The 12,836-nt window shown below is 46.6% G+C and overlaps 1 protein-coding gene across 1 annotated transcript in view; it reads right to left on the bottom strand.

Annotated features, from left to right (window-relative positions):
• Nucleotides 1-12,836, bottom strand: part of EMC1 (ER membrane protein complex subunit 1) — a 110,041-nt gene that overhangs the window by 75,194 nt on the left and 22,011 nt on the right. Inside the window, exons 2-4 of the mRNA XM_068384458.1 lie at nucleotides 5,816-5,934; nucleotides 5,402-5,576; nucleotides 5,141-5,293 (exon numbers count right to left, since the gene is read on the bottom strand). Of these exons, the coding sequence (XP_068240559.1) occupies nucleotides 5,141-5,293; nucleotides 5,402-5,576; nucleotides 5,816-5,934 (447 nt within the window). The remainder of the gene's footprint in view (nucleotides 1-5,140; nucleotides 5,294-5,401; nucleotides 5,577-5,815; nucleotides 5,935-12,836) is intronic.

Below are 12,836 nucleotides of genomic sequence, written 5' to 3'. Positions count from 1 at the left end.
GGGTACATGGCTGATCCCATGGGAAAATGATGAGTGTGGAGAACAAGTGTTAGGAAACCTGCCTTGCAGAAAGTGAACACAATCAGAACTGAAAATGATGAGTGTGGAGAACAAGTGTTAGGAAACCTGCCTTGCAGAAAGTGAACACAATCAGAAGTAAAGATAAAACATAAAAGAGCAGAGCACACGAAAACCTTGCTCTCGTACCAATAAGATCTTGTAGCCTGTACATGCGATGAGAAAGGTCCTTGATCCCTCTTCCATTGTATCGTAATGGAAGAGAAGGACAAAGCAGATGCCAGAAGTTCTGAGATCAAAAATTCACTGATAAAGATATGTGAAGTAACTGATTACACGGCATTGAGTAAGCATGGTGAATACATGAACTTTGTAATCATACATATTTTTGTGGAAATAAGCATTTCCCGTACATAACCTTGTACATGATGCAAAAACATACTCTGTATCAAACTCACTCAGGTCAGTGAGTGACCTTTTTTCATGATTATTTTGCACAGGATACAACTTGTGGGTGGGTGGAAAAGAACACATGTGAACATTTGAACATGCATTCCTGCAGGAGAGCACTCCAGGACATATACACTAAACATTTGAGGGTTGACTCTTATAGGAGAGTGCTCTAGGGCACATGCAAAAGTAACACTGCCTCTACAAGGGGAGAAAATGGCATGAGTCCCACAAACGCAACTCCTATCGATTGGTCTTTAGGACTTTTCCATCCGAAAAGAGGAAAAGAAGGGTGGACCCCTTCTACCCTGACACGCAGTGTGTGTCGAGATGAAGGAGCACCACACTTAGGTGTACTCTCTCTGCATTGTCTCTTGTCTTTCGGGGTAACCTTATTCTTTGTCTTCACTGAATAGACCTGGACCCAAAGGGACACCTGGAGTAGCACTGTCTCTCCCAGGGTGAGAAAAAATGGTAGGAGTTAGCTGTGCTGAAGACACACTCTCCCTATAACAGGGCAAGGGTTTTTATTCAGTTAGGAAGAAATGATATTCCAACAACTCAGTATTACAAAAATCCATGGTTAAAAGCTTATGTAATACAGATGTGACCAAAATGAAAAATTCGTAGATAATTTGTATTTTTCCTAACTATACAAACCTTAGCTATTTACATGGGGTAATTACTTCGGCGTAGCTGAATGACGAGCCATAAACATTTTAATGAGGGTTTACTACCAAACCGCTAGTTAGCAGGGGGTAGGGAGGGGTAGCTAGCTACCCCCCCTAACACACACCGGTGAATACTTCACTTTGCTTAGAGGTAGGACTTATCCCGGGGGACAGGGCTGGTGGGCAAATATGTGTAAATAGCTAAGGTTTGTATAGTTAGGAAAAATACAAATCATCTACAAATTTGTCATTTGTTCCATAACTGAAATACAAACCATGCTATTTACATGGGGTGGCTCAACCCTTAGGTAGGGAGGTTAGTCCCTGCCATACTGGCTTTCCCGGGGACTCCAAATTCGAGTGTGTAAGTACTCAAGAAATAAAGAATCCCTACTCCTCGCTAGCACGCTGTGAAACTGCTGCGGCCTACATAAGCTGTGTGTGAAGGTGAGAAGTGACTCGTCCTAGGAAGTTGACCTGGAGTTCTTCAGATGGAAATCTAGGCTAGGACTCTCCCAATACCACCTCATCAGGGTATGGGGACATGACAGTATTACACTTAATACTAGGAACACAAGGGAGCATGGTTTACCTGCAGTGGTTCGAGGTAGGCTGTGCAGAGAACACAGGATGCTGCTTTCTCCAAGGGAAGAGAGGATGAAGAAAAGAATAAGGGCCAGACAGATCTTTTCATTCACGCAGACTAAAACCGGGTAACAATGCCCTCAACCCTCTGCTACTTGTCCATTAAGGAGCCTGAGGATAGACCAGCTGTTGTGCAGCCACCACAGGGCTGATAGAGAACGTATCGAGCCTCCTGTGTGTCACGTCTTCCAGGTAGTGGGCCGTGAAGGTGGTCTGACGCTTCCACACCCCAGCTTGAAGGACCTGCGTCATTGAATAATTTTTCTTGAAGGCCAGGGACGTAGCTATGCCACTGACATCATACGCTCTAGGGCGACGTGACGGAGAAGGGTCAAGATTCAAGGCGTGATGGATAACCCTTCGAATCCAAGCCGAGATAGTATTCCTGGTGACCTTCCTCTTCGTCTTCCCGGTGCTCACGAACAGGGCTCGCACCTGGGGACAAACTGCAGCTGTTTTTTAAGATACAACCGCAGACTCCTCACTGGGCACAGTAGGAGATGGTCTGGGTCATCTGTTACAGAACGGAGACTCGAAACCTGGAAAGAGTCGAAGCTAGGGTCCGGCACTCCCGGATTCTGAGTCTTGGCAACAAACTCAGGGACGAAGCTGAACGTTACCTCCCCCCATCCCTTTGAATGGGCTATGTCGTACGAGAGACCATGTAGCTCACTGACTCGCTTGGCCGAGGCCAATGCTAGCAGGAAAATCGTCTTCCAGGTAAGGTGGCGATCTGAAGCCTGGTGTAATGGTTCGTAGGGAGGTCTCTTCAGAGACATGAGAACTCGAACCACATTCCATGGAGGAGGTCTCACTTCCGACTGAGGGCAGCTAAGTTCATAACTCCGTATGAGAAGGGAAAGTTCCAACGAGGAAGAAATGTCCATTCCTTTGAGCCTGAAGGCAAGACTTAAGGCTGAGCGATAGCCATTCACTACCGAGACTGAAAGGCGCATTTCCTCCCGCAAATACACGAGGAACTCCGCTATTGCTGGAATAGTGGCATCGAGGGGAGAGATACCCCTTCCACGACACCAACCACAGAAGACTCTCCACTTCGCCTGGTAGACCCCTGCGGATGACTTGCGCAGGTGACCAGACATCCTGCTCGCAACTTGTTGCGAAAATCCTCTCTCCGTGAGGAGATGCTGGATAGTCTCCAGGCGTGAGGTCGAAGCGAAGCTACAGCTTTGTGGAAGATGTTGCCGTGTGGTTGTTTGAGTAGCTCGTGACGTGGAGAGAGTTCTCTCGGCACCTCCGTGAGGAGTTGCAGAAGGTCCGGGAACCATTCTGCGTAATGCCACAGAGGAGCTATCAGGGTCATTGAAAGATTGACTGATATTCTGGTGTTGTTGAGCACCCTCCTCATCAGACAGAACAGGGGAAAGGCGTACACATCGACGTTGTCCCACCGTTGTTGGAAGGCATCCTCCCAGAGAGCCTTGGGGTCCGGGACCGGGGAGCAGTACAGCGGGAGCTTGAAGTTCAGCGCTGTAGCGAACAGATCCACCATCGGGGAACCCCACAAAGTCAGGACTTTGTTGGCTACTTGACGATCCACAGACCACTCGGTACTCACTATCTGCGTCGCTCTGCTCAGACTGTCGGCGAGCACATTCCTTTTGCCTGGAATGAAGCGAGCCGCTAGTGTGATCGAGTGGACTTCGGACCATCTCAGAATCTCTATTGCAAGATGGGATAGCTGTTCTGAAAAGGTACCTCCCTGCTTGTTGATATAAGCCACCACCGGGGTGTTGTCACTCATCACCACCACAGAGTGGCCCGCCAGGACTTGGTGGAACTTCTGAAGTGCCAGGAACACGGCCTTCATTTCTAGCAGGTTTATGTGAAGGTACTTTTCTGATTCTGACCACAGGCCTGAGGTCCTGTGGTTCAGAACGTTGGCCCCCCACCCTTTCTTTGATGCGTCCGAGAACAACATCAAATCCGGGGGAAGGACGAGAAGATCCACTCCCTTTCGTAGGTTCTCGTCCACCACCCACCACTGGAGGTCCGTCCGTTCCGCAGGACCCACAGGGACCATAGTGTCCGGGGATCCGTGACCTTGATTCCGCCGGGACTTGAGTCGCCACTGGAGAGATCTCATTCTGAGGCGACCGTTGGGAACGAGACGGGCCACAGGAGGAGAGGTGGCCGAGGAGACGCAGCCACGTTTGAGCTGGGAGTCTTTCTCGATTGAGGAAAGGCCTCGCGACCTTCCTCAGCCTTGCTATCCTGTCGTCTGATGGGAAGGCTTTGTGCAGATTGGTGTCTATGACCATGCCTAGATATACCAGTTTCTGAGAGGGCTGCAGAAAGGACTTCTCGAGATTTACCACGATCCCTAGATCCTGGCAAACTTCGAGGAGCTTGTCTCGGTGGCGAAGAAGGGTTGCCTCCGAATCCGCTAGGATCAGCCAGTCGTCCAGATAACGAAGGAGACGGATACCGATCTTGTGAGCCCACGAAGATATCAGGGTGAACACTCTGGTGAACACCTGAGTGTCCTTCTCCGCTATCACACCGTTGGCCCCTACAGTGAGGACACAAGGTGTGGGGATCGGTGTCGACCGCCGACATAAAGGTCCCACAAGGGCGGCCGGGAAGTCCAGGGCATGTACGCATAGTCAGTAGAGGCCAACTTCAAACACACTGGAAAAGAAAAAGCAAAAACAGATTAAATATGGCAGTCAAAGTGAGGGAGAGAGCAGACAGGTCTGTTCTCTGCCCGAGCTAAAAGTAAAGTGAAGCATTCACCGGTGTGTGTGAGGGGGAGGGGGGGGTTAGCTGGGGGGTAGCTAGCTACCCCTCCCTACCCCCCGCTAACTAGCGGCGGGGTAGTAAACCCTCGTTAAAATTCTTATGGCTCGTCATTCAGCTACGCCGAAGTAATTACCCCATGTAAATGGCGTGGTTTGTATTTCAGTTACGGAACAAATAAAAATAAATGGGCATTATGGCATCCACTTACCAAAAAAAAAATTCAAACCACTTATAAAAACAGATGACTGATAATTATGACATATGGATACAATAATTATGAATAATTTTTTATATCCCCTTTGATACCTAAAGCCTAACAGATACTGTCATAAGATATTTGAAATTATTAGGATATTCAGACTCACCCTATTAAGCATAAAAATTCAAAATAATTAAATACAGTACCTTGATTTTCAAGCATAAAGCTCTTTGTTTTACTTATAATTACAGATACATTTTCAGTTCCTCTATAAGCAGCATACATAGGTTCTACAGTTTGTCTACTATAACAGTTACATTCAGATATACTGCACTACAGTAATGCATTAACCAGCCTGTGACTACATTATCTAAGGTATGATAAATAAGCTCACGTTGTTTTTTCATGTAACCATGGTGCAGCAACTGTAGCGTGATCCAAAGCAGCCCCAGAAGATCGATCCAGCGTAGTCATTGCCAATGAACCAGGAACCAATTCAGCTAACACCACCTCATTTTCAGTTAAGCTGACAGCTCGCATCAAAACCCTAGAAGTGTTCAGACTTTCATTAGTTTCAAACTGCAGCTACATAGCATTCATTTTATATAATTATCAAAGATTGCAAATTAAGGACAAAAGCAAGAATAAATCTTACCCAGAGAGAGAAGAGGAGTAGTCCAAAGGTATTTCTTCGAGGAGTGCCGCTGAAACTGAATCCCAGGTGCGGAGAAGGTTCCCCAAGACAATTGTTACCTCTGATCCCTTACTCACCAGGAGGTCAATTCCCTCACCCTCATTGTTTTCCATAACATGGCGCCAAACGATCTCCCCTAACAAAGAATAATGATAACAATCAGTTCAAATAGCCAGAACTTCCCTAAAGTTCAGTTAAGTATAATTTTAGATAAATGTAATGCCACTTCATCTATGAAGGACAGAAATTTTTAAAAATAAGTGAAATGTAACCATATCAATAAGTTCATATGCAGGCAGCTATAGAAAACATACAAAGCGTATAAATGATTACACTAAGCTGCAACCCTTGACAGAGCTGTATTAGGTGACATACCATTCTTTGTAGACAAAGCAGCTATGACATTTTGGGCAGTTGCAACAATTATTCTACGTGCAGGTATGGTTGATTCATCGAAGACTGCATGTTCCACCACACCAACATGCTGCTGAACCCTAAAATAAAAATATTTTTTTAATTCTAAGATGAAAAAAATCTGTAAGCTAAAAAAGGGTATAAAAGTGTACAATAAAACAGTTGCAAAATTGCTATGCTTTTTATATAAAAACCCATCTATGTACTTTTAAAGCCACAGCTGTAAATCAAAATAATGACTGCAAGAGAATTTTGCATAGAAAATAGATGAAAGTTAACCAGGAAATCTCAGCATCTCATTTAAGTATAAATAAATTACTGTACTTACTTTTTTCATGTGATGCATGAATACCTGGTGAATGTAAGTATGTTTCATGTATGTACAGTATGTATACTGTATATATAGAGTATATATAAAGTTTAACTGTATAATGGCAAAAATTTCACGGATGTACAGTAAATGGGAGAAGGAATAAACACCACCAAAATGCCCAATTAAACCATGAAACCAGGTTCATTTCAAGAGGATAAGTACACCCTGTGGACAAGAACAGTATGACAAATTTGTAATCATTTGTATTTTTCCAAGCATACAACATTCCTCCATTTATATTATGTATATTGTTTTTGGCGAAGCTGAACTAGCCATGATAATTACCACCCTTGACAACACCAGCGAGTGACCAGTTAGAAGAGGACATAACTGTTGGAGTCCAAGAATGGCTGTTAACAGCTCCAACATGTTTATATGGCATCAATGCTTTTGTGCGGACCACTGTCCTGAAACCATGTTACACCAACCGTGTGTCACACGATCGTACATAGTAACAACATTTCTCTTTCTTTGTATGTATTATCCTTTGTATCTTCGCTCTCCCCTCGCACTGACAGCAACTTGTATCAACCTGTCTGATTTTCTTATCATTAACTGTTAACAGAACAGGTTACCGGTTGGACATGAAATAGCCTGTTGCATTTTGTGACCTTCTTGCCCAGACTTGGTATATATAAACTGGATGTTCTTTAATAAAGTTACTCAGTTGCTTTCATCTCGCCTTTTGAGTCACAACCTACTCCCGGCCCGTCACATTGGTAACCCCGGAAGTCAACTCGCTCCTCCCGCCTCCCCCCCCCACACTGGTACTATGGCAGACATCACGGAAGTTGGCGAATCCCCACTCAAACTTTCATTGTTTGCCAGCGAAGAGGCATCTGCTTGGTTTTAGCGCGCAGAAGTCCAGTTCCGCATCAATGGCGTGACACGCTCAACCACCAGAGCAGATTATGTTCTCGCGGCGATATCCGAGGACACCTTCCAGGAAATATCCGACTGACTTTGCAAACAAGGAGACACCCCAATAGCATATGACACCCTCAAAACAGACCTTCTGCAGCAGTACTCGCCGTCGCCAGCTGCCCGTACAGCAAAGCTTTTTCAGCTCTCTCAACAACCGTTGGGGGACCAAAGGGCTTTGCTCACCCTCAGGGAAATGACCAGTGCAGTATCGCTAGCCTGCAACCTGCTGCAGACGGCTCTCCTCGTGAGGTGAACCTACTTCATGCCCTTTGGGTACGCCGTTCACCTGAACCTGTAAGCGCTGCCATACGCGAAGTCGATAGTTTACCCATAAAGGACTTGATGACCAAAGCTGACGCCATTATGGACAGCCACTTCACGACCTTCAAGACCTCCATCAACGCCTCCACTCCTGATGAAGAGGACACCTATTTAACGTCAACCGAAGCTGGTGTGAATGCCGTAGGACATACACGCCTATCCCGTGACGTGCCGGAGAGGCGACAAAGCCACCCATCACTCACCAATCGCTTGCGCCCCAACCAACGACTTCTACAGCCACTTACTGCCGCCCATCGGTTGCACTTTTGCTACTACCACTCCAGATTCGGGGGCTGCCGTGAAGAAATGTGCCAAGGATTATCAGTGGCCAAAAAACGTGTAAGTAGGCCATCGCTCGTGGCGGTGGCCTCCCGTGTTTCTAATCTTTTCTTTTTACATGATGCAGGAACAGGCGTGCGATTTTTGGTAGACACGGGTGCTTGTCGTTCTCTTTTGCCATGGGAACTCTTCAGAACACGACGTAGTCTGTCTAAGTCTTCCGACGGCCACCTGGTAGCTGCCACCACATCTCTGATACCCACCTACGGTTACGAGAACCTCACATTATCGTTTGGAAACAGAAAATTTAATTGGAAGTTTCTCGTTGCTGGCATCACATTGCCAATCCTCGGTGCGGATTTCCTCTCCCATTTCCACCTTCTGGTGGTTGTCGCCCACCGACGATTGGTCAACACAGACTCGCACTTGTCGACACCTCTTCAACCCGCCCCCCTCCAACCTCGCTCTCCACATCAGTGCACCCATGGATGCTTACGCCCACCTCCTCACGTCGTACCCGGAAGTTTTCCGTCCAGAACTTCGCCAAACACCCACGGCTCCTCCCAAGCACAGTATTTATTACCATATCAAGATGACAGGACCCCCAGTCTTCGCAAAATCCAGATGTCTGGCACTGGATCGATTGACAGCCGCCAAACAGACGTTCCCCGAAACGAAAAAATGGGCTTTTGCCAAAAGGCCTCCGGCCCATGGTCGTCACCCTTACACATTGTCCTGAAAAAAGACAGCTCACTCCGTCTGAGCGGGGATTACAGGCGCCTTAACATGCAAACAGAACCAGATCACTACCCCCTCCCAAACATCGCCGACATGACCTGCACAAAGCAAAGGTTTTCTCCACGCTCGACCTCCTGAAGAGGTATTATCAGGTGCCTATGAACCCAGAAGACCTCCCCAAGACAGCCGTCACCACTCCGTTCGGTAGAGACACCTTTAATTACTCCCGTTTTGGCCTTCGTAATGCTGGGACCACTTTTCAACGTCTCATGGATGGCATCATAGGGGACCTTCCCTTCTGTGTATGTTATGTGGACGATACACTTGTGTTCTCTTCCTCAAAAGAGGAACACCTCCGTCCCCTGCGCATCGTGCTCGACCACCTGCAACAAAACGGCCTTGTAGTCCGGTACGACAAGTGTACCTTTGGCACCAACGAAGTGTCGTTCTTAGGGCACTGCATCACTCCTGAAAGAGTCCATCCCCTCCCTGAGAAGGTAGCAGCCGTTCAAAACTTCTCCACGCCCTCAACCATCAAAGCACTGCAGGAATTCTTGGACATGATCAACTATTATCACAGTTTTCTGCAAGCCATTGCCGTCACTCTTGCTCCCCTCTAAGCCTCCATCAAGGGCAAGCCAAAAGACCTGAAGTGGGGTTCCCTTCAAGAAGCGGCCTTCTGCAATGCAAAGAAGGCCCTATCAACAGCTGCTGCTCTCACTTTTCCCATCCTACATGCCCCTCTCCTTCTCTCCACCGATGCCAGTGACGTCGCTATTGGTGCAGTACTCGAACAGGTGGTCAACGGCTCTCTCCGCCCATTGGCCTTCTTCAGCAGAAAACTGTCCGAGGCAGAATCGGGTTATTCTACCTTAGATCGCGAATTGCTGGCAGTACATTTGGCTGTCCGTCATTTTCACCATTTCTTAGAAGATACACCCTTTGTCATTCGCACAGACCACATGCCTCTGGTGCACGCCTTCACTCGACAGTCTGACGCCTGGTCTGGCTGTCAACGCTGACATCTCTCCGCCGTGGGTGAATACAATTGTACCCTTCAACATGTCCCTGGGAAAATGCCCTGTCAAGAAACACGTTGGCCGACGTTCCATTGGGATTGGATTACAACGCCTTGGCTGAAGCCCAACGACAGGATCCAGAGTATCAAGCATGTAAGACATCCTGCACATCCCTCCGTTGGGAAGACGCCCCCCTCGACGACTCAAACACCACCCTCCTCTGTGGCGTCAGTACTGGTAGACCTCGACCTTGGATTCCTAGTCCCATGTGCCGACAAGTGTTCGATTTCATTCACGGCCTTTCACATCCCTTATGCCGTTCTACTGCACAACTGCTGAAGACGAAGTTCATGCGGCACGGCATTTCTAAGGATGCTAAGGATTGGGTCTGCGCCTGTACTTCTTGCCAAACTTCCAAAGTACATTGACACACGGATTCAGGAGTGGGCACCTTTCCTCAACCTCAGCGTCGTTTCGCCCACATTCACGTCGACGTTGTAGGCCCCCTACCCACATCACAAGGACATTGTTACCTGTTACCGTCATCGAACGCTTAACTCGTTGGCCTGAAGCCTTTCCCATGGAAACTGCAACGTCCGCCTCATGTACATCTGCCTTACTCTCATGATGGATTGCAAGATTTGGTATCCCTGAGCATATTACTTCTGACAGGGGAACCACTTTCACTTCTCAATTGTGGACATCATTAGTGAATCTCCTGGGCATCACCCTACATCAGGCAACTGCCTATAACCCTGCTGCCAATGGAATGGTTGAACGTTTTCATCGCACCCTCAAAGCAGCTTTGATGTCCTGCTGCAAGGACTCCAACTGGTTTACTCAGCTTCCCTGGGTCCTCCTGGGACTAAAGACGCCCTGGGCGTCTCGGCAGCTGAAATGGTGTATGGCGACCCGTTGGTCGTCCCTGCCAAATTTTTTCCTTCTGCAACCCATGCACCAGACTTACAAGGCCCAAGCGAAGCATCACATACCGACAGACTTCCAGTCTGCAACGCACGTCTTCCTACGCCACGACACTAGCAAGCCATTGCTAACGACCCCTTACACGGGCCCTTTCCTTGTGATCCGATGCAGTCCGAAAGCTTTCCTACTAAACAATCGTGGCAAAGACGACTGGGTCTCCACTGATCGTCTAAAACCTGCTTATCTCCTGCCAGGTGACCCGCCTCTCTAAATCAGGACGCCCTATTTAACATGCACAGTGTCATTTTTAGGGGGAGCCATGTACCACCTGTGTCACACGATCGTACATAGTAACGGCATTTCTCTTTTTTGTATATATCCTTTGTATCTTCGTTCTCCCCTCGCACTGACAGCAACTTGTATCAACCTGTCTGTTTTTCTTATTGTTAACTGTTAACAGAACTGGTTGCCGGTTGGACATGAAATAGCCTGTTGTACTCTGTGACCTTCTTGCCGGGACCTAGTGTGTATATATAAACTGGATGTTCTGCAATAAGGTTACTCAGCTGCTTCCATTTTGCCTTTTGAGTCACAACCTACTCTTGGCCCGTCACAATGTGTTGCCACATGTGTGCTCCCCAACATTCTTTTGATGCTTCTATGAACTACAAAAACTTTGGAACTCATTAGAAGATTCATCACATCCAGCCACCATTCTAAATACTATTTAGACTCTTCCCCAATCATGATCAATTAAAACAGGTGGTCAAAATGTTGCAACCAGCAAATTTTCAACTCCCATTGGAGCGACTGTAGGTGAAGGTGGCATTTTAAAATGAGATGTTCCAGGGGCACTAGATGACCTAGTAGTCTCTGCCAATGATACGCTGACAGTTTGAGTTGTCAAAAGAATGGGAGTGCTACTTTCCTCAGGCAGGAAGATTTTCCAGAGTACTGGGTGGATGTCCATTTTGAGGTAAGCAAGCCTGTGCATTGGCACTAACACACACTTCTTTCGACTCACCATAATCCCTATATCGAGACCAAATGCAAGGAGACTATCTCGATGAAAGAGAAGGGCTTCTTCAGAATCTGCCATTACTAACCAATTGTCTAGGTATCGCAGCAGACAAATTCCGTTGGCATGTACTTATGCTGGTACTAGTGTTAATAATCTGGTGAACACCTCAGGAACTACTGAGAGCCCGAAGTAAAGTACTTTGAACTGGTACACTTTGCTGGCTACGACAAAGCAGAAGTACTTCCTGGAGGTCGGATGCATTGGAATCCAGATGTACTCATCCTTAATGTCGATTGCCATCACAAAGTACAGAGGCCTAATCGCTTGACTGACAATGGCTCTTGACGATGTTTGAAGCACATAATCACTAAAGGGTGACAGATCTATGATGAACCTCCAGTCACCACATGCCTTCTCTACAAGAAAGAGTTGACTGGAGAATCCTGGGAGCTGTTGCAGACCTCTTGGAGAGTGTCCTTCTCTAGTATGGCCTCGACTTCTACCTGGAGGGCTAAGTCCTTCAGCGACGGGCGATAGGACGACGACATCACTGGCAGTGAAATTAGGGGAGGAGGCATCTGGGACGAAGTTAGTCTGCTATCCAAATTTCTACACTAATGTAACCTAGTAAATAATCTGTATGATGTACCCAACACATTTCAAACTACCCAATGTAGCCAATGTTATTCTTTGAATCTTTTCCATATGCCGATACTGTACAGTACTAGTGAACATTGAAACATCATGTTCCTCCATACCTTTGCCCAACATAGGAAAGTTTCATCATAGAATAGTGTGGTATTAGTTCTGATATTTATCATTTTAATAATGAAGTGTTAGGGCAGAAACTTGTGTTTAATAAATTTAGTCTTATACTGTACAGTAATGGGAAATGGAAGCCAATTCCATGTTCGAACAGTGTAACACAAAGCTACAACTCACCCCTTGTTAAGTGCATATTCTCCCCTTTGCTTTGTTAAGTTTGTAAAATGGAGTTTTTATGATAAAATGTTATTTTCATTAGTAAAATAAATTTTTGAATATACTTACCCGATAATCATGTAGCTGTCAACTCCGTTGCCCGACAGAATTCTACGGAAGGGATACGCCAGCGATCGCTATACAAGAGGGGGGTGTACTCACAAGCGCCACCTGTGGCCAGGTACTGCAGTACTTCTTGTTGACACCACTTCAATTTTTCCTCGGTCCACTGGTTCTATGGGGAGGAAGGGTGGGTCAATTAAATCATGATTATCGGGTAAGTATATTCAAAAATTTATTTTACTAATGAAAATAACATTTTTCAATATTAAACTTACCCGATAATCATGTAGCTGATTCACACCCAGGGAGGTGGGTGAAAACCAGTGTACATGTATATCA

Source organism: Palaemon carinicauda, chromosome 12 (genome assembly GCF_036898095.1).
Source record: "Palaemon carinicauda isolate YSFRI2023 chromosome 12, ASM3689809v2, whole genome shotgun sequence".
Classification (NCBI taxonomy): domain Eukaryota; kingdom Metazoa; phylum Arthropoda; class Malacostraca; order Decapoda; family Palaemonidae; genus Palaemon; species Palaemon carinicauda.
The sequence above is the reverse complement of the archived record's forward strand: the minus strand, read 5'-3'. Positions and strand labels throughout refer to the sequence as shown.